We start from the raw sequence: 27,420 nt of genomic DNA on the forward strand, positions 1-27,420 counted from the left end.
AGCAGGTTGGAATCCTGGGGAAGATGTCCTTGGAAGACGAATGCATTTTCAGCAGAATAATTAACTTAATTAACAAATTCACATGCATATTCATCAGCCTATTAATGTCTGCTCCGCGCTGCTTGATGAGCAATGCAATAATAACCGTTTCATTTGCATATTTGTGTTCACACTCACACCCTTCTCCAAATAATTAAAAAAAGGACTCGGAGTGTAGGAAACTCAAAAGACAGGCGAGTCACTACCACACGCTGTGTCTTGCAGGCACTTTCCACCTGCAGCACACGCACAGTTGCACACGTAGGGTATATATATCTGTGGAGTGTGTGTGTTTTATCTTTGCGGCTGAATTGCTGCATGCCAGTTAAAATTGGAAGTGTGTGACAGAATCTGCCTCTCTCTGTCTGCACCTCCAGCCTCCTTCCAAAATCACCGCAACTCCTTTTCTGCTTCCTCTCTTATAGAAACTCTACTTTCCTTCCTGTTTTGTTTCCCTTTCTCTCTCTTCTTGTTATTTATTCATCCATATCAGGCTTTCCTTTAATTTATTAATTTCTTGCTTTTGAAGTTTGTGTTGTCTGCCTGTCAGTGAGTGTATGTTTTGCTCGAGAACTTGAATGCATGTGAGCGACTGTGCGAGCATCGCTGACAGCTGTGTTAATAAAGCCGAGTTTAAAAGTAAAGGAGCAGCAAACAGGGATCACAAGAGTCAAATAAGTTTGGAATGTTCATATCCTTTTAGTTTCTCGACTCGCGTTGATGTTTTAAGGGCTTATCGTGTGTGTTTTCTTTCAAACTGGATTCGTATTCTCAGTAACAAGGATGCCGCCTATGTGTGTGTGTTACTGTCAGTGGTGAAGGGTGTGAGTATCTGGGAATGACTGTGTATTTCCTGAGAGACTGTAAGCATCTCTGTCTTTCATCACTGGATGTGTATTTGTGTTTATCACTTTGGATTCAACTTGTACTGTGTGATTAATGCCCCTTGTATGTGTTTGTGAGTCCCCCTCCAATATTTCAGATGACAGTGATGTAAAAGACAAATGTGTGTGTTGCATCTAAAACATGGCTGCATGGGCATCTCTCTTTTTTGTGGGTTGGGGAGTTATTCTTAAACCAAGAAAGTGTGTGTGTGTGTGTGTGTGTGTGTGTGTGTGTGTGTGTGTGTGTGTACTGCCAGCTTGTGTGCAGACAGCAGCAGTTTGTGGAGCAAGAATTAAAAGTAGGGAGAGATGCCAAGTGAGTCTCTGGAGACAGATAGTAGGGACAGAGAGAGAAGAAAGAGGAAATAAAAACACACACACAGCAGACACACCATATACAGAGCCACCTACACAAAGAAACCTAACCTTGTGGTAGCCTATTACAAAGCTTGATTTTTTTAAATAAGAAAAGCATTTTTAAAGTGACCTGATATAAAAAATAAAAAATAATCTTTTACATTATCTTTTATCTCTGAAGTTATGTCCTTATTAAAATAAAAGAACCGAATAAATTTAAATTCAATTTTGACTAGGCATTTCATTCTAGGAATACAGTATGAAGAGCCAAAAGCTGCAGTTCATGAAATTGCCACTTGAGGCCGGCTCTAAAAGCGAGTCACTCCCCATAATGCCTGCATTTACAGCAGAAATAAACACATTTACAACCTGGTAAAAAGTAAATAAATAAATAATGGTCCCTGTAGCTATTTTGCCCCTTTGTGACCATTTATAACTGACTGACTGTTAATAATTTTAATGCTTAAAGTTATACATGATTTAGGGTGTGGCCCAATGACCGTCACACTCACTAGGCCACTGGCTGTGTCATGTTGATGGAGGTGTTTTCTTTTGGAATATTTTTAATGCAGATATCTGACCAATAATATAGTTTAAAGTTTAAAATATTACTAGAATTACTAGAATCCCACTCACTAAAACATTAGTGAGTGAAATTCTAGTATTTTAATTGGCTTTATTTTCTCTAAGACGTTCACATGTAGATGATACACCTTGCTTACCAACCAACTAACCAACCAGTGTTTATGACCCTAAAAAGAACCCCAAGAAGATGATGGAAGTTGAGGCTTCAGACTAAAAATCTAAAAGCCACTGTGTGATTTTTTTTTTTTTTTTAAAGTTTTTTTTGGCTTTTTAACACAGTTTTATGACTAATTCTCATGTTAAAAACATGTAAAAGTGAACTTTGCCTCTTCCTTCTGTGAGTGAGTGTAATTACATAAACACGCATGGTCTGAGAAAAAAACCCACAAAGATAATAATCCATGTTCTGGTCTAGACTATAATCCTTTTCATTAATTTCTTTTTAATCTAGATTTGCTTGAAAGCTTTATATATATTATCCATCTTTGTGGCTAAGGTTACCCCGGAGTCTGCTGAACTAATAATTTGTTGGCCGACATAAAACACACCAGTAATAAGGTATGAATACAATTAAGTCACCATAACGCCAAGTTCTGGTATACTCCAGAACAGAAAAAAAAAACTTAGCTGGCTTTTAAAGATTATAAAAAGATATTTAAAAAAAAAAAAAAACCTTAATCGCTCTAAGTGTTTAACCTTAACATGAACTAAAGCTTAACCTTGACACTAAAATCAAATAGATCTTTGAAGTGGTGTAAAAATGTGAAGATGCGAAAGTGTCCTCGCACCAATGGTCTGCAACTCAAAGCGGTCCTCACTAAGATAGCTAAACAAGAACATACACACAGATTGAGATAGAGCTCTCACCTTTTTGTCTCCCTGTCCACTTTCTCCCTTTCCTTGTCTCATCTCTCTCTTTCTCTCTCCCAGCCTGCTGAGGTGACACCCCGTGTGCAGTGTGACACTGAGCTGTCACCTCCTACTCCCTGCATCACACCTCTGCCCCCTGCTGGGCCAACCCCGTCATGGCACCCAGACACCCAGCCAGCCTGTCCTCCGTTGTTGGCATAAATACAGGCTGCACTGAACATCACTTTATATTCTGTCACGCAGTCAGCCCCACAGTCGAAAAATATAGGCTCTTTATTTCTTCTTTATTTCTCTTCGTCTTAAACCCCTTTTTCATAAAATAGATGAATAGGTCTATTTTTCAATTAACTTTAAGTTATCCTTACAAGATTTAAGCTAATATCAAACAGGAAAAAACAATAAGACACTTAAAAAAAGAACTAAAATATTATAATCTCTTCTGTATCTCACCAAAAATAAGCAAAGACCAAAAGCACCAAAAATTTTTTTATTAAGCAATAATTTATCTCTTGTGGAACCATAAAAAAGGCTAAACGTCAGGTGAAAAATGTGCATTTGGCTACTGAATAAAGACTGTCATCTCCAGCAGTAATTTTCTGTTTTCCCAACATGAAATACTTTTGACATATTTTGGATTCCAGGCATGCTCGGACATAAATCTGACAACCTCGTCACTCTGTTTTTGCCTTCTGTTGTATGGGTTTGGTGCCATATTTTAGTCGCAGTTGTAATTAAAAACAAGAGGTCAAGCTGAAATGCGAGGAAGCGGCACTCAATAATTTTTCATCTTCTGGCCTTTAAGATTAATAAAATAGAAAAAAAAAACCCTGATAATAAAATAAGTTTAAGGTCAAGCTGCTCTCAACCTGCATACTTGTGTAGCCTCTGATGAGGGGCCCAAGAAGACATAGCTTTATTTCGACAGGGTGAGGAACCACTGCACGTATATAACATTTTTAGTCATCTCTTAATTTCAAAGCTAATTTTTTCTGTAAATTCAAGTTAGTAAATTTCATTTGAATCTTCACTTTCTGTTGCAAATTGCTCTACATGCAAATATTTGGCAGTGCAGACTGTCCTGAAACACACTTGACTACTCAGACCTGGCTTTTCTGATTGAGGAGAAGAGCAATGCAATGTCACATCTGGATTGCAGTCATCATATGTCAATGAGGACTCAGTGGATTGCTAGTTACGCTCATCTGGTTGTTTTGTGTCCCGGTGTACGCTCTTATACTTTAGCTTTCTGAGTCACTAGGTGTGTGTGTCCAGCCAGGCAGGCCAGTGGCAAGCGGGGACGGAGCAATTGAGATATAGAGCATTAGTTGGTGTCAGGAGTAAATTAGAGGCCAGATCTGTTTTCTAATCAGAGCACAAGCACCGTGTTAGAGGAATTAGGGCGACAGCTGCTGGGAGCTTTTTATTCCTCTCTCTCTCAGCCAGAGACAGGCAGACCCCAGCTCAGGGACCACCTCTTTACCACAGCCACCTGTCAACACCGGTGTGTGTATGTGTGTGTGCACATGCGTGTTTCCATCCCCCCACTCGATGTGCACGCTCACATACGTATGACACACACATCCAATACCATGCGAGCTTGCACACATGCTTGCACACAGACACACAAACACCGTCTGGTACGCTGACCTCCCTCCATCTCTGAAATTAATGACAGTGCAGGTTCTATGTGCGCGTAGCCGCTCGTGGTGTGTTTATGTTTTCCGACAAGTGTGAAAGGCCCTTCTGAGATATCAAATTTAGATAAGGTGGAGCGGCGGGTGGCCTTGCATATGTCTGTTTACTATGGATACCAGAAAAGGCCTCAATGCTACGACAGCCCGTTCGTTAAACAACATCGGTTTCGCAGGCACAGAGTTATTGTAAGAATTTGACAGTGACATCACTGGCAAACAAAACAGAGCAACCATTTGTTGATCACAGTTTAGACAAAACACTAGAATTTCAAATTAAGTGTGAAGCTATAAATTAATGTACGGAAGGCATAGAAACGCAAGGCCAAAAAAAGTTACAAGTAAATCAGTATATAATTCTCCTAATTTGTGTCAAGTCTGGAGAAAGTATGTGCATTTACAAATGTTTCTTTGCTTCAGTGCAGAATAACGTAATTTAGGATGACTCCCAATTCTAAGGATGATTGATAATACCATGAATAAATACGTCGTGAGCTGCTTGTACTGATTTTACCCGACAGAGATCTGTTGTGGGCTGCGTTGTAGGAGGGTGAGAGGTGTAGGAGGTGGCATCGAGATTCACACAGTGTCACACACTTGCTTCGGAAATGTCACCTTTTTTCTTTTTGTTTTTTTTTTCTTTTTTAAACTGAATTGCTGAATCTGCAGAGTGTATAGTTGTTTTGTTCTTTCAGGTAATGCAGGATCCACTTTTGGGAAATTTGATGTAGAGCTCATTATAGCAAGCGTTGGCACAGGAAAGTAATGCAGCTTTAATTAAAATAAGTGATTATCATTTCTGTGTATTTAGTATTTCAGGATTTACATTGTAAGAAAATGCTGTCAATTAATTTATAGCAAAAAGCTGGTAGCTCTGATTGACAACACTGAACATTTATTTTACAGTCAACCTATTGTAATATACAGCAATGGTCTCTTGCTATAAATATAGCATGGTACTATGCTCTTTATAGACTTTAAGGTTTATTTTTTTACCTCCATGATAATTTTGTTACTTTAAAATATTTTTGCACGTCTTTGCCCATATAATCTGAATTTACTTCCTTGTACTTTCTAAACTATGAAAAGATGTTTTACTTTAATTCTCTCTCTCGCTTTTTTTAAGAATAAAATTATGTAAGCCTCAACTTAAGAGTGACAAGTTATGAGGCCCTAGTCTCAAATGTTGTTGCCTTCTTGTATCCCATACAAATTAATTAATGGAACGTGCTCGTGCAATCATGTTTCTCAATATGCAGGCAAAATATACAGATAAGTAAACTTCAAAAAACTAAGGACTAAGATCAAAGCTACTTTGAGCTGTTCCCTTATTCACAAGATAACCTATTAAAGGTCATCTTATCTGTTCTCTTATCTTATTCACAAGGTGTTGCCACAGCGGGTAAGCGCTACATTTTTGATTTGGTAGATTTTTATGCTGAATGCCCTTCCTGACACAAACCCCAAGGGATTCGTGTCTCCTCCTGTAATCAAACCAAGGCTCTCTAGCTTGTTGGGGAAATGTGTAAACTACTACACTAGAAGCAACTAAACTAAAAAAAAAAGCTAAGGTCAATTTAACAAATTAAATAAATAAAAGACTTAAGTTTGATTTACATTTTGAACTGAGCAAACACTTGGTGACAACGGGAAAGAACAACTCCCTTTTAACAGGAAGAAACCTGAATTTTAGGAGTGTTCTCGGCCATACCAGATCCCATTCCAAGTAACCATCACAACACTTATTATCATAGAGTGTATGTATTTTTCACAAAAGGCATTGTGGTAACTATAATATTGCATTATTGTATGAAATATCCTGAATTTTCACATCAATTTGATACAGTACTATGAATGAAACCAAAGATGAGAAAAATTGTTTGGGTTGTTGCAAAAAACATTTAAAAGTACTTTGAAGAATCTTTAGTGTTCAATCACCAAACTCACACTTTTCTTCACTGTTATTAATTCTCAGTGTTTTTCCCCCAATTAGACACATAAAACTTACAAACTTGTCCTAAGATTAAAAATGTACGGTAATCTTAGGACTGTGGTTCCTGTAAGCTTTTAATACTGCAATTCCAATATACACTCCCTTTTGTATTTTGTTTTCTTTTTAATGTGTGAATTTAAAGTTTTTGGGGAGCAGTAAAAGCTTGAGTAAAGTGATATTCATGTTATTTTAAGATAAGAATGTAACTTGAATGGCAACCATCCACCCATCCAGGTTTGGGGTTGGGGGTTGGAGGCTCTCTAACTTGTCATATGTGCAGGGTACACCCTGGACAGATCACCAGTATACATAAAGATTTTCAAGTAAAACTCCAAATCATTTTCAGCATGATTACCAAGGGGTTTGAGCAAAAATAACTTCACACCCACTGCTGTTACATCACACTAAACATAACCTCAAAGTCAAGTAGACCTTCAGCTATTTATTGTGATTGGTTATTGGGTGTCCCACTCACTACACTAATACAAAATGACTCCTTAATATAATAGTAAGTTAAATAACACATTTTTGCAAAGAGAAATCTGCAAAAACAATGTAACTCACATCTCTCTCTATAACTTCACATTAGGTGTCAGTCTTGTGGCTTTGAAGGCTAATTTGCTTTGGCTAAAGTCTAATAGGGAAACACATGCATGCATTCACCCGCACACTCACACACAATCCTCCTCTCACTCTTGCACATCCCACACATGTGCACCGCCACACAGTGTCATAAATAGACAGACAGTGCCAATCTGAGGCCTGGACACGAGCCAGCTCTGCAGCAGCTCAGTAGTTAAATTATTAACACCAACTGGGAGAGAGACAAAGAGAGGAGCAGATCAGGCAGCTCAGCAAAGAGGAGATCTGGAGAAGAGAAAAGAAGAGGTGAATCGAGACAAACTAAACATCAGAGGTGCAGAGGAGCTTTGCTGTTTAGGTTAGTGTGGTGCGTAAAGATGGATAGAGAGATGAGCGAAACCAAACAGGCATGAGAAGTGTAAAAATATCTCCTTGATTTCCAGTAGAGTGGGAGATTTTGGGATGAACATAGAAAACAACGGGGTCTTGGTGAGAGGAAGGTAGAGAGGTGGATGATGAGGTTTTTCATAGATGGAACTGGAATACTAATGCTGCATCAGTGTGTTGGTGTGTGTGTTTAGTAGAGTGAGGGGAGGGGAAAAGAGATGGAGAGAGATCTGGGGATGTTGGTTCTGATCCAGAGAGTTAATGTTGCGCTCATTGATGGATAGAGTGCCAGGAATGAGGCTCCATACTCACACAAGATGGATGAAGCACTGCTCTCTCTCCTTCTCTCTCTGCTCTATAGTTTAATGCCTCTCATCTTATTTATTCCTCTTTTTCAAAGATAAACAGTAATCAGAGAGCCCTGCCACCAGGAGCAGCGGCATGCGTATTGGTAAAGAGGCTTTACCCCTGTGTCGAGGCATCCTGTATTGTGTCCATCCTATTAACTAAATGTAAAACGCATCACCAAAATCACCAAAGACTCAGTGATGGTATCCAAATTTACTGACATATATTGTAACAGACAACAAGATCAGCATCCTGCTTGGATTTCTATATATTTGTAGAAATTATCTGTAAACTCTCTAAAAAAAAAAAAAAGACATTTTGAAGTAGAAGATCGAGTCCTGAATGCATGTGAGAGAATGGTGTATGTGGCTTATACAACCAAAAAAAAAGTAAACTTCAAGTTAAAAAGTGTTTGGCTAAGTGTGAACAAGTGACTTGTGAATGTGAATGCATGCTCAGCAAGATAAAAAATCAAAAAACAACAACAAAAACCAAATGTGAAGTATAACCGAGTGTTTTGTATTGGGCGTGCATACATGGATGTACAGATGCATGTACAGAACGTGTGTTGTTTTTATTTAGCTTGCCTCCTTTAGCCATAAAGCCCCCACCACTTTCATCGTAAATACACAAAAACACACACTTTCCCCAGTTTCCTCCTTTATGGCGGGGGCATCGGGGGGTGAAGTGATCTGTGCGAAAGCCTCCTGTTCTATGCGCCGCGCGGCTGAGGCAGAGGGGGATTGTGGGTAGCTGCTGTCTGCAGGGGTGTGTAGGGTGGGGGGGAGCGGGGGTAGAGGGGAGGGGGGGTTGCCGGGGCGGGCGGCAGCAGATGGCGTGCCACACTGTGAGGGCCGTCGGCTGGCATCCAGAGGAGGAGGAAGAGGGAGGGAGGAAGATAGGAGGTGGGGTGGGGGGAGGTGGAAATGGAAGATGGGGGGGGGGGGGGTACAGGGATTGGAGGGGCACTGCTCCCAAAGTGCCAGCAGGCATCAGGAGAGACAGAGAGAGAGACAGAGGTGAGGGGCTTTGGTGGGAGACAGGCTGGTAGACAGGCAGACTGGAGGGAACCCAGAGACTCTGAGATTAGTGGTTAAGCAGGGCTTGGGAGCATGATTTCATTGCTAATTGCATTCACTGAAGAAGAACCAAAACGACAGATTTGTCTTTGAACCCTAATTCACTAGTGACTTTTGACCTTTTCCACTTCCATACAGTGTCGCCCAGTGCCCACCGCTGAGGGGGATTAGCACACAGGACCAAGCAGAGGTCCTCCTTTGGCATATTGTTGTCTGAGGATTGCCACCAATCTAGCATGAGGTTGGCATGTGGAGGGCATCGGGTTGGCATATGTACTGTGAGGAGTTGACACAGGGTCTGGTCTGATGTGACATAAGTTTGGCAGGCTTGGCATCAAGGTGGCACAAGACTGGCACCGGGTTAGTGAGGGGTGCCGAATGGATAGTGTCTGTCAAAGAGGTTACAGATGGGTCTGTGCAGTCTCGTTGCTTTATGTGTCTACCTCTGACCCAGACAGGCAACTGATAAACAGAGTTTTACATCCTATATTAAACATAAACTTAATTAACTTACATTGCTATAAGTGAATGCCATTGTACTTCTGTATGTAAAGTCATCTGAAAGCATGCAGCTACTGCTACATAATTTGCTAATGTTACTTATTATCTGCATTGCATTGTCATTTAATTTCTAAAAATTTATACTTTTTAAACTGCAATATAATAAACAATTGCTGGACTGTTAGTTAAATTGAGTTTAGAGAAGAGTTTTATGCTCTGAAATATAGTCAGTTAGTTGTGTATGGTGTTATTAAAGTTATTAGTAAAGGTAGCGGCATTGCAAACGTATACCGTACTTGATAAAATTCATTTTGCACCACTGCCTTCGCTCAGAGCTGTTTGTGTTTACGCTTTGAAACTCGAGTCGCTCTCGCTCAGGAGATGGCACACAGGACCTAAATATTTCATTTCAAAAATTTCATTTCGCATTCATACGTGCACATGGTGCTCTACTGCTAACCCACATCTCACTCAGACCTCTTCAAATCTGTGCTAGAAAACTGTACTAAATGCAGTCAGGCTTAATAGCTGGGACACACTCTTGGGTCATTCAGGTTGCCCTACTTGGTTTTGTACGTTATCCTGCTTCATCTGCCAACTGTAGCCTTATCCACTGCTGGATTAAGGAAAACAAAAAATTAACAATGCAAACCTGTAACGTGCATTTTAGTTTTTGATCAAAGCCGTTGAACTTGAGATGTAATTTGGGTCACAGTCCTGGGAGTGGAGGAGATGTAGCAGTTTTTGGAGGTGAATGGGTCTCTCTTTGTATTCACTGTGAACGCCTCCCATTACCTGAAAGTATTGTTGAAAATGAGCCTCTGTCTTCTTCTAATTAAGGTGCGGGTAACAACCAGCACCTTCAGCAGAGCATGCACATATGAAGACAGACATAAACAGTCAACACACACAAGCATGCGTGCACACGTACACAGAGAACTCACAACCCGCTGCTGCTACCACAGAGAAGGGTTGAACAGATGTTGAGGAATTTAAGATGCAAAAGGGAACTGGGACTCCCCCGCACACACACCCACCCTGTGCCCCACCTTTCTGTACCCCCTCCTTCACATAGGCACACACACACTCACACAACCAGTTTTGCACTTTAACACACACACAAATCTACATAAATTACACCTAAAACTTGAACATACATCATCCTCGACTCTTCTCCTTTTGAAAAGATTTGTGTGGATGTACACACATGCACATATGTGCACAAGTGCATGCACAAAAGCAGACACAAGCACACATGCGTGCATGCATTGTGGCCCACATCCCCCTCCAGGCTGGCCCTGCTCAAAAGGGGCACCATGTGGCACTCTATTCCCTCTGGCAAGAGACACTAACTCTGCCAGCTTTGCATTGTCCTCTGCCCACTGGAGAGCACGCGCCCAAACCACGGACCCTCTCTGTCTTTACCCCCATTTCTCCTTCTCTTTCTCTCTCACTTTCGTTGCCTTTCCTCTTGTTCATCGCATACAAACTGAGATAGATGTCGTTTACCTGCTTTTGCTCTCCCAAGTGCACAGAAACGCAAGATGAATATGTGTGTTTGTGCTGAGACTCTGCTGGGAAATCTTTCCCTCGTGCTTCATTGTTTGCCTTTGTGTCCCACCAACTTTCCAACCTTCATCCAAGAGAAATAGTAAATATCACTTTAAAAGTGCTTTGTTAATGTTGATTGGTTTGGCCTCATTCAAATAAAATATAATTAATATACCCCAGAAATTCAACAAGTATCCAGCTGCCTGTCTGGTTAACATTTTTTCTTTATATTATATCTCTCAACAATTAATTAGTTGGACCCTTGATTCATTGATTCATAGTGCATGCAAAGATCTAAATGTTGGTGTGAAAGGGAACTCTAAATGAATAGATAAGTGCAGTCATGTATAAAAAGTGGCAGTGCTGGGACATTGTTATGTTAAGTAAAGCTTTGTGACGTCCCATTAGTACTGGTTAGATCCTGATCACTGCATAAGGATCGCATTGTATTATAGTCTGTTTGTCTGGATTCTATTTGAAGTGGGTTCCTTGTATCAACACATATTACGAGGACATATTAAAGAATCTGTGTTACAGATCTGAAGTAATACAATGGAGAAGAATACAAATGATTTAAAATCTTATGAAATTAATTGCACTATTTACAGAGGAAAGTTTATATTTGACACTTTGCGGGGTATACAAACTTTACTTTTGTTCTTAGCCCTAAATAAAAGGCCATCCGTGCAAAAGTCATATAAACGATGCTTTGATTTCTCTTTCCTTTTCTTCCGGTCCCTCAGAGGGAAGTGGTTCTGTCCCTCTTTTCCACCACACAGCTGCTCTGAGGAGAGAGGGGCTCCACGGGGCTCTGGGTAGCCTTAGCTCTCTGTGCTTGGGTGAGAATTAGCCAGCTTTAGTGCTTGCCTTGCCTGCTAATCCCTTAATCTGGCAATGCTGAGGAGGAAGGCTTTAGAGAAGAGATGGTGTGTCAGTCCATGTCTTCACATCTCTCTTGGCACACTCAGACACATGGAAAAGTTTGCAGTTGAGAGTTGTGCATTGCTTTCATGAATTAGGCATGCTATTCTGTGTGATGTGTGTCATCTAGAAATTGTTCAAACATTGAATTTAGCAGCGCAAAATGTATTGCTTTGCCTTTGTATAAATGTAGAAATAGAGAAGATGATTTGTCATCCCAGGTAACAAATACATTTCTCAAATTTAAAACTATGTTTTAAACGCACACTGTTTCTTCATTGTGTTGCTCTTAAACACGCTGTACTTATTTCTTTTATCTAATTTTAGTCAGAGAACACAGCACTTCATAATCACAATTCAAGGTGATTTAATCTGATTTAATTCACTGTGATTTGGGCAGGGATAGCTCAATAGGTAGAGTGGTGGCCCCATGATCGGAAGATCGGGGGTTCGATTCCCTAAACAACTACCCTGAGGTACCCCTGAGCAAGGTACTGTTCCTAAACACTGCTCCCCGTGCGCTCAATGGCTGCCTGCTGCTTCACTGAGTGAATGGGTTAAATGCAGAGAGGAATTTCTCTACGGGGTTCAATAAAGTATAATTTAAGGTGTTAAGGTGACAAACTTGTTAGCCAAGAATTAGCGTTCATTTAAAAGTTGCATTTTGGACTTTGTAAATTTGAATGGATACTTACTCTCTTTTAACTCTTTCTTTGGTCTCCTTTAACCTTTGAGGGTTTTTTTTTTGTTTTTTGATAAATGCAGAGATGTTTAAATATATATATATATATAGATATTTTGTAATGATTGTGAAGGCACATGCTTGAAATGTTTGAAATAAAACTGAACTGAACTGAACTGAACTGAATATATCCTGTGTATTTGTCTATGTTTAGTGGCAGGCAGGTCAGTGGGTTTTTAGAGGTTTTTTTCCACTTGGAACAGCTGCTTGCTCTAGCCGAAAACAACATTATCAGAGTAATATTTAAAATAAAAGCATCAAAGTTATAGGCCACTCGGCTAACAAGTTGCTTTAAACCTCTTAAAACCTGAATTGATTCCGATAATATTTTCTCTGGACTCATCACATTGCGGTACCTCTTTCATATCGGAATTTAAAACAATGTAAAAATATCAGCTCTACCCACCTAAATGAATGGGCACAAGCTTAGCTTCATTTTAAGTGTTTGAGAAGTAGGAGCATAAATAAATCAGTACCCATAAATTGAGCATCTCTTGTAGAGAGAAGAAAAAATCCTCAGCTCAATCAAAAACAAACATTTTCAAAACACAGTGCTGTGCGATATTAAAGTATTAGTTCTAAAACCCAGAGCTGATAAACACTTTATACATTTAATATCTCGCAGAGCCACTGAGCTTTATTTTGGCACAAATAATTTTTAATTGGCATTGATGACTTGCATTGGGGTCCCTTTGTGTTTTGCTATGTTTCAGTGCTTTTTCTGCCTTTCCAAAATGCGCTCACAGAGCAGTTCTACAGATTTACAACATACTGGTGTACAGGGTTCAGTGCAGCATAGATGCCTGTTTGTGTCACTGCACACACTGGAAACAGACACAGAAGCTGAACTATTAGAGTTCCAAGGTGTAAATCAAAGCATGTTAATAAATTCAAACTTTGAGAAAATGCTTTTAAAGTGAAAGAACCTGGTGATTAACTCCTGATTAGTGAGTGGTTAAATTCTAGTTGTGCTAATGGCCTATGAATAACAAAGCGTTCCGACATGTTAACATTGTCATGAATGCAATAACACAGAGGGACAGCCTGGTACTGATTGTGCAACCACACGGTAATGAATGGCTAATGTGCTGGTACAGAAGAGATGTTAATGCCATCCTAATTCGCTTTTGCTCAGAGCAAGGCGTTGCATCCTGAGCCTGTTAATCTGAACCCTTTAAACCTTTAATCTGGCAGTCTTTTACACGCAGACACACACACACAAAGGCATGACAGCCAACCTGTCATTGCCTTGTAAAAGCACATACCTGCCACACCTCTCTCAGGCTCCCTCTCTTTCTCAGAGACACGTGTGACATATTGAGTGCCTGCAGCGAGATTCTTCCCCATGAGTGGCATTCCAGAGCAGGCTGTCCCAGGGGAGCATGAGAGTGGAGCTGGGCGTGGGGGCAGTTGAGGCTGTCGTCAGAGGGAGTGCAGTGCAGGGACCTTGTTGATGCAAAAGTCTGGAATGTTGTTGGTCTGCGCTCTCGGTCAAGTGTTTTGACTACATGAGCAGCAGAACAGATTGGCCTGAGCTGACCAGCAACGATGTGTCCCATTGGACGGATAAAAGGTAATCCCCACCAGCAGAAAAAAAAGGTCCACAATCAGCCTCATACTAGCCATGTAAAACTAACACATCACATCATAATCTAAGGACATTGTGCTTTGGAGCCAATTTAGTCAACAAGTTTAAGACGAAAACAAGTTAACAGACGAAAATATAAAATTACAAGTGATGCTCTTAAAATCAGAACATTAAAAACAAGATGTCAGATGATAGGTAGAAAATCAAAAAATTTTTCCTTTTCCTCACAGCTGTGGACACAAAACACCTTCAGAAATATTCCGTGCAGCAGCTGGAAATCAAATCATTCAACACTTTTCCAGTTAAATACACTAAAAAGGGAGTAACCTTCATGTTGAACTGTGTGTATCAGTTGCAGTGCTGTGTTCTCTGTAGCTTCAACAGACATTTGTGATTTTGTCTGAAAAGAATGAAGCTTATTTTAAGTAATGTGGAATGTAGAAGCATCTTTGTGTATTGCAACTTGTATCCACTATACATCACTTTCCTTTATCCTGCCTGCAGCAGACACGTGCGCGTGCAGATTTCTAGGCCTTTCCACTGCGTTTTGTTGACTGTGTCTTTCTTCTTAATTAGATCAGAATGGGAGACTTTATTGCGTGAGGTTAGACACTGTGTGTGTATGTCTTTGTGTATGTGTGTGTGTTTGTGCATTTTTGTAACATATTATGTTATAATTTTCCCTCTTTCTCTCCCTTCGTCCTCACTCATTTCCTTTTTTCTGTCTGTCTGTCGGTTAATATTTCATTTGCTTTGTCGTCTTCTCAGGCTGGTACATTAACCAGCGGTGCCAGCCGAGCTCACTGCTTGTGGCTGGCTGTATAAAAATAAACACACTCTAGTTGTAATGAACAGATGTCACAGAATTTAAACGTGCACCCCACTCCTCCCCCCCACCTCCCTCCTTCTCCTCAGCACACACAAACACACTTCACCCTCCTCTCCCACCTCTCCTCATCCTCCTTCTCATTCTTGCTCATGCATAAAGGCGCACATGCACGCACACACTGCATGCATGTGCGTTATACACTCCTGTGTCCACTTGTACTGAGAAATACAAAGAGCACTTGTTCACGTGAATGTTTATTGAACATACACACAAACTCTTATACGTGCGTTCCCATGTGAGCGTTTCCTGGCAGAGGTTCATGCATGGCAGACACTGTGCTGCTCTGCTGGTCTCTTCATTGCTTTCTCTGTCTCTATTTGCTTCTCTCTTCTCCCTCCCTCTCTGTCTGTCTGTCTGTGTATCTGTTAGTCTCACAGCAGACTAACACTGCGGTCATTTTACAGACTATTTTCATAAGGTCCTCCCATTCACTTTGCAGAACCAGCCTGTCATCCCACAATCCCCGGCGGCATCATCAGAACCCATTTTGGTACTGTGAAGAAGGGATGAACACAATGACTGTGTGTGTATATGTGTGTCCATCCCCCTTGTCACTCCCGCTCTTTTTCCCACTGAGCGCGTGCCAGCTCTCTGTGTTTCCTGGCTGGCAGGACCGAAGGAGAGACGATTGTTCTGCACCTACCCAGAGACCCTTCCTTGCCAAGCCTGGGATGAAATCCTTTCTATAGCGCTAACTCCTCACAGTCGGGCGCCTCACAGCAAAACGCACACCATCACTTCTCCAGGTGGGAGGGTGATACCATGTCAGAAGTCAAGCAGATACACAGAAGTCTGTTTTACACGCTGCAAAAACATGTTTTTCTTTCTTTTTGCAAGTCAATTGTTCCTGTTTAAAAAATGTTCCCACCTTTAAATAAGAGCATTATTTTTGCTTTAGAAACTAAATAATGTTTTGTTGATTGCGTGGAATGATCTGGTTTGTTTCAGGGTGGTCCAATGTTATTATAAACATTACATGAAATGTTCTTTAATTCTTATAAAAAAATTCTTACTGAAATGTTCTCATTATCTTTACCTCTTTTAGTTTCCCCTCATTTCATTGCACTGTTTTTAGTTCAAGGACTTTGTCCCACCAAAATCTCTGAGTTTAATTATTTCAATGATGGCACATCAAATTTGCATTTCAGACCCAACAATGAATTTCAATTACTTAATCAAGACAAGCTATATCAAAAGGTTGGGTTTTTAAAAAAATCTAAATTATTGTTAACTGAATACTGCACTGAAAAAACAAACAAAAAAAAAACAACCAAAAAACAAGTAGGTATTTTTGGCTTGCTTCAAGGTCAAAGTTAGGGGGCAGTTTATTAATCCATAAAAATGGGATTTGCAGTGCTTCTGTCTAATAAATCAAAGCTGATGATCATAGGCAAGCATAGAAGAAAAAAGTGTTTATCACCCTGTGATGAGCCAGAAGGCTACTCTAAAGTTCTTGCTTCAAGTTTGGAAGAGCTGAGGAAATTAATGGTGATGGACAGAGCAGGTCATCCTCTGATGGCAGAAGAGGCGGGCGAATGGAGATTAAAGGTGACTGAGAGAAGCGGAGTAGATGAAGGGATGAAGGAAAAGGGAGAGATGAAAGGGAAAGGGGAGAGGTACGGAGGTCGTCCGGGGGGTGATCAGTGAGGTGGATGCGATGCCATCTGACAGGTCCAGCTGGGAGACTGCCCGCCCCCCAGCGCTGCAAACTGGTCAATATGGAGGCCAATTACTGCTGCCCATGTGACCAGGGCATCATCCAACCCTATCATAACACACATGCACGCACATGCACGCGTACACATGCCATCTGTGTAGACCAGCAACGAACCCCAACCCCCTCTGATCCAGTTGCGTCCCTGCGCACGCTTCTACTTAACCTCCTAAACAGGAGGCCAGCCACGCCCACCCCCCGGAACCTCCTGAGCATACCGGAACTGGGCCATGGTAAGGATGTGATACAGGTCAAGAAGAGTTTCTGTACTCAAATTACGTGAACAAACATTTCTGTTCAGGTAGCCATCCTATGCGTCAACATCTTGCACCGCAGAAACCCCGGAAAAAAGCACCTGGCCACCCGCCAAGGTCCTGAAACCTACCTGGCTCTCACCCTGATCTCCACCTCTGTTTTTTGGGGCGGTTTTTTTGCACACCTGGCAGTTTATCCCTGCCCCTTTTACCCTCCAACCTCCTATCACCCCTTTCCCCTCCACCTTACTTCCTCCTCCCCCCACCCACCTCTTTTTCCCTTGGCAGAACCTCCAGCAGTAGCACACTCTCAGTTTAGCTTCTGCCTCGTCTCCTGCCCCACTGCCCGTACTCTGCGGTGCCCCATTGTGCGATAACAAACAGATGTTGTGGAATTTCCTCTGAACGAACTGCCAGTGACAGGCCTGCACCCTTGTCTGGCAGTGTGAGGGGCGGGGGTGCGCACTGGCACAGAGTTTGGCAAAAGGGTTGGCCGATTGTTTCCTCAGTCTGTACACATGTGGAACATTTCAGTTTTTCAGCGCTGCTGCGTGCGCGCAGATGCCAGAGAAGTTAATGTAAACACTGGTGTGTGTGTGTGTGTACTTTCCTCATTCTTCCTTTTTTTGTTCATAAATTATTAAATATCTCTCTCTCTCTCTCTCTCACACACACACACACACACACACACACACACACACACACACACACACACACACACACACACACACAGTGTTGTATATTTCTATGTCTCCCTGTCTGTGTCCCTTTTAACTGACTCATTTTGTTTTCAGTCACTGACAGATTGCGACAGCTCACAATCTCTTGAACAGATCATTTTCCCCCCATCGACTTTTAATTCCCAGCGCTTTTATCCCCCCTCATATCTTTTGCACATATTCTTAACTGATATCTGCATTTAGCAAAACACTCGATTATTATTTTAGCTAGACGTTAATTGGAATTCACACCATAGTACTTGTGACATTTTGATAATCGCACTATTGACTGTTATGTCGGACAAACACTCTAGATTTTTTCCCCCTACCAAGTTGAGTGAGAAAACGAGTGGGCATGAACATGATAATTTAAACAGCGAGATTCATTCACTCACTTTTCATCCTGAGTGGAGCACGGAGTGTCACTGGAAGTTTTTTTTTCTTAAGTCAGACTAGCTAAATGATTTTTTTTGTAAATGCAACTTAGTTTTTATTTACGATATCGCCACTAATTATACATTAAATGATTTAATCACAGAAAAGAACAAATGTTCGCAGAAATTCATAAACTCTATAAGAAAAACACTTGTGAATTCCTCATCTCTTTTCTTTTTTATTGACGAGAGCTGCATATATTTATATTTAAAATATTTCTCAGTTTGACCTTATTGCACACTCCTTTATGAGCTTATTGTGTCACAACCTCTCTTTCCCTCTACACGCACTTAGCGCTCACGCAGAGGCCTGTAATCGTTCCATGGAACTAAAAGCATAAATGCGTTCACTGCATGACTAACAGTGGCAAGTTAGTAGACAAGAGGTTGCCAATCTAACTGATTTGCTCTTTTTCCTTCAAAGCTAAAACCTTTTGCAAGCTGCCTGCGATTTTTTAAATCAACTACTACTACTTTCTTTCAAATTTGGCTGTTGCGTGTGTCTGTATGTGTGCCACCAGCCTAATTTGTTGCAAGGTAACCACATGTGAGGGCTTTCAACACCCGCAGTTAAATTCCAAGGATGCAACACAACCTTCTTGCAATGCATGAGCTCGTGTACTACATAACATTAGAGAGAAATATGCATATTCATAGACCAACTCTTCACAGAAATGCCTTACTGCTGTGTATCTGCGTGAGTTGTGTGTACGATGTGTGTGTGTGTGTGTGTTTTGCGAAGGGTTACTCGGGATGAGCGCTCTCGTTTTTAAACGTCCTGGATAATGAACAGATGCTGCAAAAATTAGGAAAGAAACATCGACTCCTCCCAGCAGTGCCACTTTGGCCCGGTGAACTGGCACACTGGCGCACACACTGGGTTGTCCTCTCCGGAGCTCCTGGTGCTGCTGCTGGGGAACATTAAGGGACTTGGCACGGCTTTCCTCCGCCAGCCTGCCAGCCTCTCACTCTTTCACTCTCACCGGACTGTGGAGGAAGAGGAGGTGGTGATGGTGGTGTCGGGGGTTCGGGGAGTATTTTGATAGATGCCCTCTCCCACTGCTGGCTGGAGTCACTTTTAGATTGGCTCCTCCAGAAATCCATGCACTCTTCTTTTTATTTATTTTTTCTGCTGATGAGGCCAAAAAGAACATAGGGGCACAAAAGTGTTAACACAAAAAAGCAGAGTGGGCCTCAGAGTTTTATGTGGGAGGAGGTTTAAAGCAAATAATCCGAAACAACAGTGTCTGATTATCGGTTTGATTCCCACCAGGGACTGTCACTGCACCCATGAGTTGAGCTTCTATAAATAGAAGTATTTTTTAAATATATTGATCAATCTTCAATGATATTTATCACATAAAACAACATACTGTTATTACAGAAGAATTTACAGACTACTTGAGGATCAGTAAAAATATATGCCGTCAATATGTCCGAACTACAAAACGTGTAACGATATTTTTTTTCCCTGTTACAGGTATGTTCTCGACGAAAAACTCGTCTTTTTTCAAGCTTTTCAAGGCATTATAATTTTTATATTCCACATGACGATATCTTCCTCTTTTGGGGAAGAGAGAGGTAAAAATGGCAATTTTCATAACTTAGTTTTCACAATAAAACACTCATTTTATTTTTAAATGATGTGAATCGTCGTTAGATCAATACCCAGTAAAGACGTCGAGGTTAATAAGTTGAATATATACGTTTAATTAAGAAAGTGCTGATTTTTTTTTCTCTTTTTTGACGGAAACTGCTGTAAGTAAAAATTGCTATTTTTTTTTTATTGGTGCATGTTTTACACAGAACATTATTACATTCTCACATAACTTATGGTGTGTCGCATTCATCCAAACCTTAAGCATTGATATCAGCAGATTAAATTCGTGGGAACACACAGATTTGCCGAATTGACAGGAAATGATCAGCAAGTTGTTCCAGAAAAAAATACATGATTCCAACATTTCAAAGCAACATTTTAAACATCAATATAATTAAAACATTCTCCGCTCCCAAAACATCTGATTTATTTTAAAAAGCCGTGGAACAATCTGAGTTATACTTTTTGATATATTTATATAATTATTTGTTTTCTCTTCGGTGTTGATGTTGCGTACCATCACCCGCCACTCAGGTCCTGTGTGTGTCATTACAGCAGTGAGCACCCACCACATTTTGGGGAGCATATGGGTTGCAGGGCAGAGCTCCAAACCCAGCCGGGGTCGCAACGGCTGCCCCTTGCACTGTGACAGCGTGTGGACACCACACGATGATTTTTCTCCCTTTAAATAATATATACATAAATTAAAGGTGGTTAAATTGGTTTTTAGAAGTTATGTTATTCAGACTTCTCCTCTGTGATAACTTGATGTGTGTGATAGGGAGAATTTACACCTCATATATCCACCTGAATCAATTCAAACACCTGATGAATAAGCCTATATATTCATATTGCCATATTACTGAAGTGTTTAAATGTTTTCAGATGTGTTAAAGTTTGAAGAAGGGAACTTTTAGGAAAGGAAAGGGAACTGATTATACATCAGCATGAATATGTTAATGAATAGTCTTTAAAATAATATTGTTTTAACAAATATTTGGATTTTAGCTGGTGTCACGGCTGCATTGCTTCCGTTGCGTCAGGATCGCAAAGTGTGTGTGTGTGTGTGTTTTCTTTTTTTACACAATTATAAATATGAAGGCATTTGAAACAAACAGGCCTAATGCTTATGTATCAATGATGTAAAGAGTATTTAAGCGATCGAAATAATGTGATGATTAACAGAAGAGGTGTTTATGTGTTTTCCTTTTGGTGTTGGAACTTTAGACTTCTGAATGAGCGATGGAATATTCTGGTGCAAAAGAAAAGGACATACACAACGTGTTTGTTTCCTACAAATCTAAAAAAATCACTTGCAAAATGGAGCCCTTTATGTTCTGCATGGCGTTAAGCTTCACACTGCATGGACCAAACACCAGGTGTAAGAGCTGTCCGAGGTGCTGAAAGAGACTTCTTTCTTCCTTCTTTCTGGTCAAGAAAGTGTGAAGGAGACTCCATGATGCTGTTAATTGCAGCGCTTAGCATAATTTAATCTGTATTTCGTGAGTGTGTTTGTGTGTGTGTGTGTGTGTGTGTGTGTGTGTGTGTGTGTGTGTGTGTGTGTGTGTGTGTGTGTGTGTGTGTACGTGTGTTCACCACGGTGTCCAGGTTCTATTCATCTTGTAGATTCTCCCTTAAGCCAAATGTCCGCAGTACATCTGTTGACGTCCTGAGATACATTCAAATCTTTCCGTGCATTTTTAAAGGCGGAGACCTTCGCCAGGCAAAAACGACGCACTGGCACCATTTTAGTCAATCTAGAAAGATGGCAACACCGATCTCTCCCTCCTGCCCTATTTTATAGGATAAAAGCCCCGAGGCTTGGAGGAACTCCTGCAGGTTGTGGCACGAGGCCCGGTCAGGCTCATAATATCCAAAAGGAGTGATGCAGGCTATGCACTTTTTTTCCTTATAAATTAAAGTCATTTTAATAATAAAACGCATGTAGATGTCCAAAGACTTAAAAAGGAATCAATTTGCACAGTCTCGTTTATCGTCGTTTTATTGTACCACACAGTTTATTGAATACAAAGTTAAAAGACTTGAGTCTTTTCAAAAAATAAAGCAATAATAATATTAATAAAATAAATAAATTAAAATAACGAAAGAGCAAAAAAAAAAGATAGAACAATGGTCAGCAACACAGTGTTCCCTTCATTTCCGGACACTATTAACATTAATTAGAAAACAATACAATAAATACGTGCAATAATAATAATAATAATAATAATAATAATAATAATAATAATAATAATAATAATAATGATAATAGTGAAGTGTTTAGCATAGCAGATTGCAAATAGAAAATATGGAACCAAAAATTTGATTTGAAAATAAAATACAGTGCAATGGCTCACTTAGAAGAGCAACGGTAATATGTATGAATAGAAGTAGAAAATTAAATAAGAAAAAGTCCGATTCAATGTCATTTATTTATTTATTTATTTATTTTTATTTTTTTGTTTATTTATGTTTTTTATTTTAAAGTTGAACATTGTGGCCAGCCCATTTTCAGATTCGTGTTTATTCCTGTGTGTGTGTGTGTGTGTGTGTGTGTGTGTGTGTGTGCGCGCGCACCCGTGCGTGCAGCAACAGTGCTGATGAACATACAGTGTCCTTCTGGGCCTACTTGCCTCGCTCTGTGGCCTCGTTAGATTTTGCATAGACGCAGAAACGATTGATTTGCTGTAGAACAGATTCTTCTAAAGCAACCCAACAAGTACAGTTCTCAGGATTTTTCCCTCTGTTTTCGTCTGGATTTAATTATTTCTCAAAAAAACCCAAACAAACAATCAAACACATCTTTCCAAATGTGATGTCGTTTTGCTCGGTTATTCATGTATTTTATTAGAAAACCATCGCAAATATCAGGGTAGAGCTGTAGCCAGTGATGTAGTGGTGAATAAATTAGTGCGTAAACTTTGACTCCCAGCCATGAAAATACAGACAACCACCAATACAAAGACAAACCACAGATTAAAATTATGAACAATGTAAAATTCCATTTTCCTCATTAGTCTTGATTTGTTTGTCAAATTTCCGCTTAGAGATAGAAACATTGCGCAAAATAACACTTTGCAGGTTAGGTATACTACCTTCCACTACATCTCTGACTATAGCAAAAACATGTTTTAAGACAGAACAAATTAAAAGAACAACACTAATGACAACAAGTGGAGGATTTCCCCCAGAATGCCTAAATCCTGGCGGGTAAGCTTGTCAAAAAGTGTGCCGTGGATAGATTGTTGATTGCAAGGGGACGCACGATAGGCTTGTCGTCTAATTGTGAAAAAACGCGTTCAGTTCATCATAGACGGGGGCCCGTTCGTGGTGTATGTGCATGTCGTGGTAAGGCAGGACGTTTTCAGTATGAATACCGCTCCGGGTCCCCGAGGAGCCAAACACCAGGTTGTGGGCCCCAGCGGGTCTGGAGCCGGGCAGACCGGAGTAATGCATAGAATAGTGGTACCCCTTCTCGTTGTCGGGGGACGCAGAGCCTTGATGCTTCAGGGAAAAGTTGCCATTGATGCACAGAGGCGGACTGAGAGGCCCCTCATATTCGGGACTGTTATACTCCGGGGATCCGCTCCCGCCATACAGTGAGTCGTAAGTCGAGCAATAGCCGTGTGTCCTCAGCGGGTGCGAGTTCGAGCCCGGTTGGCAGTGGGGGCTAGACAGACGCGCGCACTGGTAAGGGTAGGAATGCATGGAGAAGGAGCCTGACCCATACCTGCCCCCCTCCTGGCACTGTTGCTCAGTGAGGAAGTTGCGGGAGTTCAGCTGGAGGCATCCAGCCACCAGGTTGGTTGTAGGCTGGGAGAGACCCTTGCACAGCGACTGGACGTAGGACACAAGGTCAGGCCTTTTCCCAGAGCGTAATATCTCAGACAGGGCCCAGATATAGTTTTTGGCCAATCGTAACGTCTCAATTTTGGACAGTTTTTGTGTTTTGGAGTAGCAGGGCACCACTTTACGCAGATTGTCCAGAGCAGAGTTCAGGTCATGCATGCGATTGCGTTCTCTAGTATTTGCTTTCATCCGCCGCATCTTGGAGCGCTCGACCCTGGCTTGGGTCATTTTGCGTTTTTTGGGGCCCCGTTTCTTGGGCCTGTCTCCCTCCGTGTCCTCTCCGTCGTCCTCTTCTTCCACTTCGTCGTCCTCGTCGTCTTCCCCATCGTGTTCTGAGTGAGTCCGACTGCCTCCTCTTAGACCAGAGACCTCCATGCCGTCCTGGGTGTCCTGATCCTCCTCTTTGATCTTGTCGCTGTCGCTGTCTTCGGCCCAGTCGGAATATTTTTGTACGTCGGGAAGCAGCGAAGGATCACTGAAAAGCCTCGTTAACATTGTGGATCTAGAGGGGAAGGAATATATCGAAAATTAGGCCTCGGAATCACAAGACATTTTGTGTGGGCGCTGCAGATTGCGTGACAGCGAAGAAATTTCAGATACAATGGTTCCACAAAAACCCTAAATCAAACAAACAAAAAAAACTTCCTTTATCGCACTTCACAATAAAAAATTCAGATATTTGGCTTATTTTAGGATTATATAAACTCCCGAGGATGTATTATATTTAAGGTTATTGCTAAATTGTTGTTGTCCCAGAAAAAATGACAAATGCGTAAATTTGGGGAAAGAGTAAAAGTGAAAGAAAACCCTCAAATCCTTAGGCTGGGCTACAGCCAGACGGATCCCCATTTAATTCCCTGCTGTCAGTCGTATGCCCTGACGCGTCCTATCGCAGCGGGTCCCAGCGGCAGGGGCCACATTACAGGTCCCATGGGGGCCCCCACTTTCACTCCTCCTGACGCCCATATACACTCCTGGCTGCATTCCAGCACCTCTGCTCATGGCAAGCAAGGCAAAGACGATTTTATGTAATTGATTTTGTCTGATCATATATACATTTATATATATATGAGAAAAAGGGAAACGGAACACAAAAAATCCGTTTTTAAAACATATCAGATCAATGAAAATAATACTAATCATAGTAAAAGTACACAAAATACTGTCACTATCATTATAATACCTTATTATTAACCGTTAACAATTAATGACACTTGCTGACTGTAACGTCTGAAAAACGAAACGAAAACGATCAGCCTACCACTTGATTAGCAAATGCAGTCCCATCACAGAAAAAGAAAGACCCAGAAACACGGTGATCTTTGACAGATTCAATAAGGCTCCACTGGCTTCCTCCCTGACACGTTCCACTTCCGAGCTATTATTATAGTGCAGCAGCAGATAGACTTGCAGCTCATGGTAAGGTAGGCTGTGGTGGTTGGTTAATTATCTCGGGGGGTGTGCCAGGGGCAAAATCTAGTTTTTAAATCTCAGGCTCAGGAGGTTTGCTCAATTAGAAGCAAAAACACAACATCGTTTAATTAACAGACCGTGCAGCTTACATGAAATAGATTTCACACATAATTCAGTATGCACGAGTGCACGATTTCAAAGCACTTTTTAGTCAGCGATAACCTTTACAGATGGAAATCGCTTGTATCGTTTTAGCCCTCGTTAAATATAAAAAAATCAAGTCGTGAAATGGCCTCTCTTGCAAAGCCTCCTGCCCCTCCACTGAAAAAGGCTCTGTTTATGGTTCAAACCATGTTTTGGCGAGATAGATTGTTGAAGATAAAACTGGACAAACAGAGATAAATCATGCCGCAGACTGCCTGTCACAGTCAATGGCGTTGTCCCACCCTTTCATTTGCTCCGAGACTGAACGTGCAAATCATCGACAAAATCATCAATAAATCTCCCATTAAGTTCGAGGACGTCCTCCATCAAGGTACCGGAGCCGATTTATAAAAACAAATCTTCCACGGAAATGTCTCACACTCATTGTCTTTTGTTTGTCAGATTCAAGGTCCAGACGCAGGAATCTCTAAATCAAATTAGTGTCCGATGTGATCTATTTACAGCCCGTGCGCTGTGATCAGGGCTGCTCCAGTCCTCGGAACCGCTCCTGTAAATGATCATAAAGCAGTGAAATCGGGATCAGGAGACGCTTGGCTTTTTGACTTGAGCGCGTTAGGCTGTCTGATTTATGATAATCCAGCTAGTTTGGGATGTTTGAAGTTGAAGGGCAAGCCGAGCAGGTGAGAGAGTGAGGAGCTATTTTGTGCAAATGCGCCCGCATTGGTATCCAACAAAAAGGCAAACACGAAAATTGCACGTTAATGCGTGACATTTTTTTTTTTATTAGATTGGGTTTCAAAGCGTGCCATCACCGGCATTGTGCTTTTAATCTAGTGGATCGATCCCAACATACCAGAGCAAAGTCACTGACACTGGAGGCGACTATACATTTACATTTTTATCTGTAGAATAGACCTTTACAATAAAATGTATGTGCAATAAATGTGTTTAAGTCACCTCTAACATTTATTAAAAGTTAATTCTGACAATATATCCAAACACCTGGAATTAAAATGCATTTAATTTATAGATTAAATTTCTCCTACATTTTGCACGGACACTTCAGCAACACTGATAGTTTTTTTTTTCTAAGCCTGTATTTTTTTGTTCCAACTTACCTCGGCTCGAGCTCTTCGCAGGGGATGGGAGGAGAAAAAAAAACGCTCTTTACTTTCAGACCATCTTCAGGGACCACACGAGCGAGCGAACCACCGCTCTGTATCAGAGTATAGGTGCAGGAAGCGCGCGTCTTTCTTCACTGGTGCTGACGTTAAGCGGTGCCGCTCTCCCAGCACGCGCGCCCGAATAAGTGGAGCTTGTGAACGAACGTGCGTCTTGGCTGTGTCTTTGTGTATACGTGTGAGTGACTGAGTGAGTAAGTGAGCATGTATGCATGTGTGTGTATGTGTGTGTGTGTGCGTGTGGCAATCGTGAGCTACCGGGGACGGGGTTACATACCAGCTATGGCTGTGATGCCAGCGCCCATATGGCTGGCACGTCACCGGCAAGAGCCATCACATGAGAGCCCGGTGATTGACATGCGCCCGCATTCGGAGAGATTTGCCCTCCCGGGGGAAAGAGAGACACACAGAGAGAAAGAGAGAAAGAGAGAGAGAGAGAGAAGCAGGAGGAGGTAGATGTGATGGTGGTGGTGGAGGAGGAGGAGGAGGAGGGCTTCGCCATCTGTCACCGCGCTAGCGCTCACACAGCCAGAAAAAAAGGAGGAAAAACAGAAGAGAGAGGGAGAAAATAAAATGGTGGAACAACAAAACTCATCATTGTTGACCTGTGCTGCTGTTTCAAGACATGTAAGCTACTTTTTTTTAAATTCAAACCTGTGAAATTTGGTAATCCCCTGCCAAACTCACGACTCGGCGTTTAATACAATATAACGGAGAGCTGCACAAATATCCCCGCACTTACCACGAAAAAGGTGATATTAAAAGGGCTAAAGACAATTAAGTATGTGAAGTCATATCAGAAAACCCACTGATGCTAATTCCATATATTATGGTAGTCATCACACTTCAGCATCACCCATGAAGGATATACTCTTATAAAAATGTGGAATAAGTGGCAATACAGTGGGTAAACTATAACCAGCAGTCAAACAAGAGCTACTTAAAATATCTGAGCAAGCAATTAATCAATTATCTTCTCTCAAAGTCTATCCTCAAAGCCTATTATAAAATCATATCAATTAACTCTCATCAAATGAAAGGTGGGCAAACCGTGTTTATTTGTGGGGTTTACCCTCCACCACAG

General features: G+C 41.2%; 2 protein-coding genes across 5 annotated transcripts in view; one reads left to right on the forward strand and one right to left on the reverse strand.

The window, feature by feature from the left end:
• Positions 1–15,918, forward strand: part of cdk12 (cyclin dependent kinase 12) — a 34,977-nt gene extending 19,059 nt beyond the window's left edge. The window contains exon 16 of one of the 2 annotated variants that reach the window (XR_014892256.1): positions 15,447–15,918. The gene's annotated coding sequence lies outside the window, so the exon portion shown is untranslated. Of the gene's footprint in view, positions 1–11,610; positions 12,657–15,446 lie in introns of those variants that run through there. The other variant, XR_014892257.1, reaches the window with a different exon arrangement.
• Positions 15,919–21,712: 5,794 nt separating this feature from the next.
• On the reverse strand, positions 21,713–26,691 carry LOC146576514 (neurogenic differentiation factor 2-like). Of its 3 annotated transcripts, XM_085271836.1 has the most exons (3): positions 26,274–26,691; positions 25,437–25,702; positions 21,713–24,079 (listed from the first exon to the last, which is right to left on the reverse strand). In XM_085271836.1, exons 2-3 carry the CDS (start codon positions 25,442–25,444, stop codon positions 23,008–23,010), a joined length of 1,080 nt encoding a protein of 359 aa, XP_085127962.1. In that variant the 5' UTR covers positions 25,445–25,702; positions 26,274–26,691; the 3' UTR covers positions 21,713–23,007. The 3 variants fall into 3 exon arrangements, with proteins under 3 accessions (XP_085127962.1, XP_085127963.1, XP_085127964.1); XM_085271837.1 differs by lacking the exon at positions 25,437–25,702 and having other exon boundaries at positions 26,274–26,680; XM_085271838.1 differs by lacking the exons at positions 25,437–25,702; positions 26,274–26,691 and adding an exon at positions 24,839–25,428.
• Between the last annotated feature and the right edge of the window lie 729 nt (positions 26,692–27,420).

This window comes from Mchenga conophoros, linkage group LG4 (genome assembly GCF_057382185.1).
Source record: "Mchenga conophoros isolate Kocher_MC1m ecotype Shallow Benthic linkage group LG4, M_conophoros_male_GT1.1, whole genome shotgun sequence".
Lineage (NCBI taxonomy): Eukaryota > Metazoa > Chordata > Actinopteri > Cichliformes > Cichlidae > Mchenga > Mchenga conophoros.